Raw genomic sequence first — 8,152 nt, 5'->3', positions numbered from 1 at the left:
GCACAAATGCCAAGATTCCCTTCTGGGTTTCTCAAAACATCTGTTTGGGGGTCCCACAAACAAGAGTCCCTGCGGCAGGGAACACAGCCTATCTGTGGGTTAGGGAACCAAACTGTATTTAAAATCTCAGTCAAGGGACCCCTGGGTGGCTCAGTTGGTTAAGCAGCTGCCTCCGGCTCGGGTCATGATCCCAGCGTCCTGGGATCGAGTCCCACATCGGGCTCCTTGCTCAGCAGGGAGCCTGCTTCTCCCTCTGCCTCTGCTGCCTCTCTGCCTGCCTGTGCTCGTTCTCTCCCTCTCTCTCTCTCTGATAAATAAATTAAAAAAAATTTAAAAAAATAAAATCTCAGTCAATTATCCTGCCATACGTATATTTCCTCTCTTAATTCACCCAACAATCCCAACCAGGTAGGCAGTGCTGTTATCCCCGTGGGAATATGGGGAAACTGAGGCTTGCCACCAGCCACATACGATTAATTAAAATTACATAAAATTTATAAAATTCAGTTCCTAAATCTCACTCACCACGTTTCAAGAGCTCAATAGCCAGACATGGGTACCAGGGAAATCTGACAGCTCAGAATTCTAGAATATTTCCGTCATCACAGTAAGTTCTATTGGACGGCGCTGCAGGGGTAAAGTCACATCCCTGTGCTGTACAGAAGCTGAGGGCAGGGTTGGAACTCAAACCAGGGTGGTCTGTCTGAGAGCTGGAATGCCTATTCAGGACCCCTTCCTGCTGTTGAAAGGAAATCCAAAGGAAGATGAGATAAGCAAGAGGTCAACCAAGAGATCTCACCAGATAAAGCCTTTGGAAACAAGACATGCCAGAGAAAAGACCTCTGAATAAGATGTCTTTACTGGCTCCTGGTCACGTGACAGCTGCAGACAGCATGTTGGGCGACATAGTCCAGATGCTGTCTTTACCCCAGAGAAGGTATCTTCCAGGCTGGGAGGGAGCAGCGGGGCTTGATCTCCACCTAGCCTTTCCGTCTCCCATGACCCTGGAGAAGGGAGTCAGGCATGCAGCTGGGCACAACAGAATGTCTTCCACACACTGCCACACTCTTGAGACTTCTTGGAGATGGTGGAGGTCAGTCAAGGTCATCGATCGTAACATTTTATGCCTTGCTTGTTGTTTGGGTTCAATTATCATTTGTGATGCACCTGTTATGTGCACTTTTTACATATGCTATCCAAGTAAATCCTGGAGTCCAGGAGGCTCTAGAATGTCCATAAAATAAAAACAATTTTAAATAATCCTAGTCTTTGATCCCCCGGGTGGCTCAGTTGGTTGAGCGTCTGCCTTCAGCTCCGGTTCTGATCCCAGGGTCCCGGGGTTGAGTCCCACAACAGGTTCCCTGCTCAGTGAGGAGGCCACTTCTCCCTCTGCCTCTGCTCCTGCTGCTTGTGCTCTCTCTGACAAATAAATAAAATCTTTAAAAAAATAAAAAAATCCTAGTCTTGATTTGTGTCTCTCAATATTAAAAGGGATTGGAATTGTAAATCATAGCATCATTTCTGTTTTTTCCACTGTGTATTTGTACTTCCACTTTATTTTTTTAACAACTTTATTGAGATATAATTCTCTTGGCATATGATTCACCTATTTAAAGTGCACAGAGACCTTAGAGCCCGTTTGTCATACCCACTAGCAGTCGCTGTCCCTATGCCTCCAACCCCACAGCCCCAGGCACTCACTAATTTGCCTTTTGTTTCTACAGATTGGCCTGTTGCAGACCTTGCACATAAATGGTGTCCTATAACATATGGATTTCCACGACTGGCTTCTTGGCTTAGCACAGTACTATATGATTAGTAGTTCCTTCCTGTTTTATGGCCAAATAACATTCTGGCGTATGGTTGTACCACACCCTATTTATCCCTTTACAGACATTTGGGTGATTCCATTTTCGGGCTATTGCGACTAATACTATGAACATTCACATATAAGTGTTGTGCGGACTTATGTTCATTGGGCACATACCTACAAGTGCAATTGCTGGGTCACATGATAACTCTATGCTCAACATGTTGAGACGCTGCCCAACTGTTTTTCCAGGGAGAAACAAGGAAAGATCTACACCTGATGAAAGTCCAAGGGGCAGGAACGATGGCCAATGCTTGATGTTCTTAGCACTTCAGGAATTACTAAATGGACTGGATCGGAACAGGAGGCCACATTCTGCATGAGGAATGAAGAAAATGCCCAGACCCACACCCTTGCTTCCCACCCACACCACCCAACTCTGCCCAGCCCTGCTGTCCCTCAGAGCCTTCTCCTTCCCGGTGCTAGCTGTCAGGAAAACTGAAGTTGTGGCAGCTGAACTTTGTCGCTTCCCATGGGAAAGGCTACGTGTTCAGCTCTCCTGCACTCAGCCATCTTGCCCCTCACCTGAGCTCCCAGCTTGCAGCAGACACAGGACTTGGGGGGGGTCCCAGGGAGTGCTCCCTTGGCTGCCACAGGTTTTCCTAATATGGAGCCAATGTGTCTTTTTTTTTTTTTTTTTTTTTTTTAAGATTTATTTGTTTGAGAGGGAGAAAGAGAATCTCAAGCAGATCCCTGCTGAGCACCCACCACTGCACTCAGTCCCACGACCCTGAGATCATGACCTGAGCTGAAATCCAGAGTCAGCTGCTGAACCAGCTGAGCCAGCCAGGCGCCCTTAGGTGGGACCATGTGTAGTAAGATCTCAGGAGCCCTCTATGGGCCAGAAGTTGCCCAGAAGCAGCAAGCAGAGTATTGTAGCTTGTACAAGCGTTTGAGAACTATGGCTATTGGCAGGGAGAAAAACCATTCAGTTTTGTTTTTTGTTTTTTGGTTTTTTTTAGATTTCATCGATTTATTTATTTAAAAGAGCACCCACGCAATTGGGGGTGAAGCAGAGGGAGAGGGAGAGACAGAATCCCAATCAGACTCCCCTCTGAGCCCAGAGCCTGACATAGGGCTCGATCCCACGACCCTGAGATCATGACCCAAACCGAAGGCAAACGCTTAACTGACCGAACCCCCAGGCACCCCAACCATCGGTATCTATTAAATAGAAAAGGTAAGGCCGAGGTTGTGGCAGATGGGGTTGATTGCCACCCAACAGACACACTCACGGCTGGAAGCTCAAATCTTGGACCAGTCTCCGGGTAGGGCGCCTGTCTAACCCAACCTGGACACAGGTGCACCTGAGCTCTCCAAGCCTCCTGCCTCTTCCTCCTCTTCCTCCACGTCACGGATGACTCCTTGACCTGGGAGGGTCTCAGGGCCGTCCCTATGGCACCTCCCAGGAAAGGGAGCCAGCCCATCACTGCAAGTCCCCTGCTTTGGTGTGGGATGGTAGTCCTGCTCTACATCTTCGGTACGTACCCTCTGTGCCTCGGTTTCTGCATCTGCCACAGGGATAACAGTGCCATGCTCACGAGGTGATTGTGGATGAAACGTCAAGTGCATCCGACATGGTGTCGTGGGTCCCCGAGACCACACTCAAGTTCAGTGATTCACTAGAACTCTTTGCAGAGTAAGAAAAGCTGTTACACACATGACTACAGTTTATTACAGCTGCTGGAAGCAGGGTCCCCTCCAACAGTTAGGAGAAGGCTTAGAATGAACGAATTCTCTGGGCGGGTAATAGCCACAAAAGACAGATTCTTTTGGGAAGCTGGTTTCAGTCCCGCAGAGGAAACAAAATGTACCATGGGGGCCGTTTGTGGGCCCGAGGTAGAGAGAAGCTCGGCAGCTGTGAGATGCTCCAATCCCGCACGTTCCAAGAAAGGTCTGGCCCCTGACAGGCCCTGGGAGATAACCTCTAAGCAAGTCCCTGCGTTCTGCTCTCTGATAAGACGCTCTCTGTTTTACTCGGGCCTTGGGCCTCGCCAGATAGTTAATGCTAATCACATGATTCAGCCAGAGCCCCTGCCAAGCTGTATCAGCCTGACCTTGGGAGGGGCTAGAGGCTGAGTAAGCAAGGTCAGCCATAGAGGGGCTCAGCTCTGCTAGGAGGGGAAGGGACAACTGGAAGCTTATACCTGGTCTCTCCTGGTCTCTGGCCTGGGCTCCTTTACCTCCCAGAATTCCCACAAACACCGTCAATCCTGAGCAACCATATTTACCCACTGAACCTATAGTTGACGCAAAGCCCTTTTCACATGAATTCGCATTAGAACCAGTTTTCTTGTACAAAGCAGCTGATTTTTTTTTTTTTAAGTGAGTGCAGTGCCCAATGTGGGGCTTGAACTCACAATCCCAATATCAAGAGTCACCTGCTCTACTGACTGAGCCAGCCAGGGGCCCCAGAAGTTGATTCTTTTAAAGCCCTTCTTCTATGTAGCCGATCAAGTTCTCCTTCAAAGACACATTTGTACACACACGGGTGTCCCGCACAAGTTCTAAAGGTATAGGAGTGCCCCCACACACACACACCCTGTAATACGGTCCTTTCTCACAGAGCTCACCTTAGCAAGATCACGAAGCTCCCCTTGTATACTCAAGCAGAGCTCAGCAGACACTCCTAAAGTTCCCCAAATACTACACAGTGGTTAAAACAAGCAAGGCCTCTAGAGTTAGACATTCCTAGGCTCAAATCTCAGCTCTACCACTTGTCAGCTATGTGGCCTTGGGCAACTTAGCCTCTCGGAGCTGGGGCTTTCTCGGAGTCTGAAAGTGAAGGTTGGAGCCGTACCTGCCTTCGAGGGGCCGAGCCTGGGGCCTGAAACACAGCTCATGCATGACAACCGTAGCTCCGGCGGTGATGGGAATGTCGCTAGTGTCCGTATTACTATTTCTTCAGCTGTACCTTCCAAGGCAGAAGCAGTCTGGAGTTAAAACAGGGGTGCAGCCTTCAGGGTGGACGGTGACCGGTGGACAGAGCTATCAGCAGGGGATCATGGGGCCTTGTGTGAAGATCATTGTGGGGGTTCAAGTTGCCCGAATCTTGTTGGGAGTGATTCTCTGAAACAGGAGGGCAGATGGGGCTGAAGAAGAATGTCACAGGGTTCCGGCAAGGCTATGAGACCCCGGCTGGGAGGACAGAGGCCCCGCTGGGCTCCGGAGCACACTCTGGCCTCGAGAGTCACTTCTTACTTCTGCGGTTTTGGGGAGAAACCCATTACATGGCAGCATTTGGTGGGGGGACCACAGAGAGGATATGCAACTCGATGAACCAGAGTCTCACTGGAACTAAAAGACACAGTGACAGTGAAGGAAGCCCCAAGTCACCAGAAGAGCAAGTCCATGAAGAGCCTGGTATGGTTCCAAACGGGCAGCAGGGTGATGAGCACGGACGACCGGCCTTGAACTACAGTCAGCCTCCCCCTGGGCACAATGGGGAAGCGGCACTTGCGCCCAAAGGGGCCTGAGAAGAAGGGGGATGGTGTGTGGACACGGCCTGAGACAAGTCTGGGCACCGTAACCGGTTCTGCTCCATGGGTCAGGCGTGAAAGCCAGCGGCCCTTCTCTGGAACCCACCCACTCACGGGGTCTGAGGCTCGGTGCCTCCGTGCATGAAACTCTCCGGACCCCACCCACCCCAGCCCTAATGAGCTGTGTCTGATCTCTTCGGCCAGACTAAATGCGAAGGAAGTTCAGCTGCGCCAGAATCAGCAAACACAGGTGAGACAGGGCGGTCTAACTAGGAAAGCAGGCAGACAAGCCCACTAGGCGGGGATGTGAACCACAGAAGGACAGTACTCGGAATTCCGGTCAGGACTCCGGGGAACGACCGACCCCTCTCAGGGGACCATGCATCATCGAGTAACGACCAGGAGAGCCTTGAGTCATGAAAAGAAAGGTAGATCTGTTCAACACATCAATTTAAGAAGATTAAAAACAACCATGTTATACATTTGGGCGACATGACCATTACAAACAGGAAACCAGTTAACGGTGAAAGTTACAGGTGTCTGAAAGCCGGAGGGGTGGGGCGCCTCCTTCTGTGATGATGCTGGGCAAACGAGCTTCACCAAAGAACATACGGGGGCCTGTTCGCCTCTCAGCAAGGTGTTATTGAGGTAGAAGGAAAGCAGTGGACATGGGGAGGGGAAGCGAATGGACGGGGACTTAGGGTTGGTCCTTCCACTGAAAACAAAATCTTCTGCTCGGCTGCTCCGCTGGAAGCTGGGCTCCCGCGGGGGGAGGCATCAGTCGGTCTGGATCTTCCTGGGGGCGCCGAGCCCGTCCCGGCCGGAGCCCAGCAGCATGCGCTCCAGCCGCTTGCAGTGCTCCCGGAGCTGCTTCTCGCGGGGCAGCAGGAAGGTGAGGACCTTGTTGCGCACGACGCCCCGGTCCTCCTCCTCCCTCAGCCGCTGCTTCACGCGGGCCACCTGCTCCTCCTGCTGTGCCAGCTCGCCGTTCATCTCGCAGAAGGCGTCCTCCAGGTAACGGATGGCCTTCAGCGCCTCCTTCTTAAAGTCCTCCAGCTCCCGCTGCACCCCAGCTACCTTCTGCTGCAGGAGCTCCAGGTCAGCCGGGGGCAGGAGGCAGGAAGGCCAGGACTGAGGGAGGGAGAAGTCTCCAGACTGGAGGCCGCTCTCCACCATCTTCTTCCCTTGTAAGGTGTTCACCTGCATGAGGATGGACCCAGCATGGTAGAGGGGTTCCATCGCTTCTCTTCCTGTTCGGACAAAGAGAGGGAGCTAAGAGACCTGTCTGGTCTGTGGATTTTTCTTTCTTTTTTTTCTTTTTCTTTCCTTCCTTTTCTTTTTCTTTCTTTCTTTCTTTTCTTTTTTCTTTCTTTCTTTCTTTTTTTTTTTTTTTGGCTAGAGACAATCCTTTGGAGTGGAGAAACCCCCGCGCATTGTGATGTCGGGGCCCCTTCAGCCAACCAGGAGGAAAGCCACAGTCGACTCATTTGCATATTGTAGCCTCCTTGGTTGGTATCCAGGGCTATTTCTGCTCATCTGCCCAAGCGGTCTTCCTATTACGTGGATTTTCATCGACTCATTTCCCCTCCCAGAACCAGAGTGCAGTCTCTGCTTTTACTGGAGGGACACACCGAGGCCCAAAGCCAGGCAGCGAACAGGACAGCGCAAGGCAGGCCGGGCCAGTGAGCCAGGCCAGGCAGGGGTGCTCTCCCACGCAACGGTCTCTGGCCCTCTGCTCCTCACAGGCAAACTGGCTTCTCGGCCATCTCAGACCTTCTAAAGTCTGCACAGCCTTTCCTCCTGAAGCACTTAATTCACGCTCTTTTCTTGACCTAGGACTTTGTCCTTCCAGATACCTTGGCACAAGAAATAGCATGGGTCATTGTAAGAGATGATGCCTAAGCTCACTTCCAGCTCTAAAAATGCTGAAAAACAAGAAGATGACGACGAAGAAGGAAAAGAAGGAGAAAAAGTAATTTTTTATTTCAAATCATACTCTTTTTTTTTTTTTTTTAGATTTTATTTGCGAGAGAGAGAGAGCGAGCACAAGCAGGGGCAGCGGCAGGCAGAGAGAGAAGCAGACTCCCCGTCAAGCAAGGAGGCTGACATAGGACTCTATCCCAGGACCCTGGGATCGTGACCTGAGCCAAAGGTCTTGGCTTAACCGACTTAACCGACTGAGCCACCCAGGTGCCCCCCACATCCATACTCTTATAACAATGCTAGCATTCTAGATCATCTTAGAAGTTACGAGGCATATACTTAGGTTTTAATGTGTGGTCCACGGCAGTGCTGAGTCGGCTTTGTGTGGGGTGAAATCAGGTTATTCCCTCATTTATTCAGCAATTACTGAGTGCTCACTCTGCACCTTGACTGGGGAGCAAGTGGAGCAAGTGCCCAGCGCCCCACTCCTGTCCTGCTGGGTCATGCCTCAGTGTCAACACAGATGAGAAACGTACAAAGGGTGAATCTCGCACTTCTTACCTGAATACCCTAAGAAAGGAAAATGTTTCTAGCTAGCTTTTGTCAGTTGAGTCAAGAACAGACCTCTATCCTGCCTGTCTCAGTGTCCTGCACCGACTTCTCTCTCCTAGCCTCCACGTGTGAGCATCTCCAACACCGTGCCTCAAATCCAGTCTATCCGAAGCTGGACTAGTTCCATTTTACCCAAACTGCTTCTTGTTCCAATATTAACATCACGCTAATGATGCGACCATGGGTAGCACCCACACAAGAAACCAAGGATTAGCCTAGACCTCTGCATCCAAGCATCCAAGGGCTCTGGGTTCTCCTGGTTTTGCCC

General features: G+C 50.8%; 1 protein-coding gene across 1 annotated transcript; it reads right to left on the bottom strand.

Moving 5' to 3' along the window:
* Nucleotides 1-5,791: 5,791 nt before the first annotated feature.
* Nucleotides 5,792-7,176, bottom strand: CCDC182 (coiled-coil domain containing 182). The gene has a single exon (XM_082706021.1). It carries the CDS (start codon nt 6,586-6,588, stop codon nt 6,127-6,129), a length of 462 nt encoding a protein of 153 aa, XP_082562147.1. The 5' UTR covers nt 6,589-7,176; the 3' UTR covers nt 5,792-6,126.
* Between the last annotated feature and the right edge of the window lie 976 nt (nt 7,177-8,152).

The sequence above is a fragment of the Mustela nivalis genome (genome assembly GCF_964662115.1).
Source record: "Mustela nivalis genome assembly, chromosome: 17".
NCBI lineage: Eukaryota > Metazoa > Chordata > Mammalia > Carnivora > Mustelidae > Mustela > Mustela nivalis.
This window is presented reverse-complemented; position numbering and strand designations above follow the sequence as displayed.

What these genes read in the sequence shown, in the direction of transcription:
- CCDC182 (XM_082706021.1), bottom strand. Translation starts at nt 6,588, where the DNA reads ATGGAACCCCTCTACCATGCTGGGTCCATCCTCATGCAGGTGAACACC.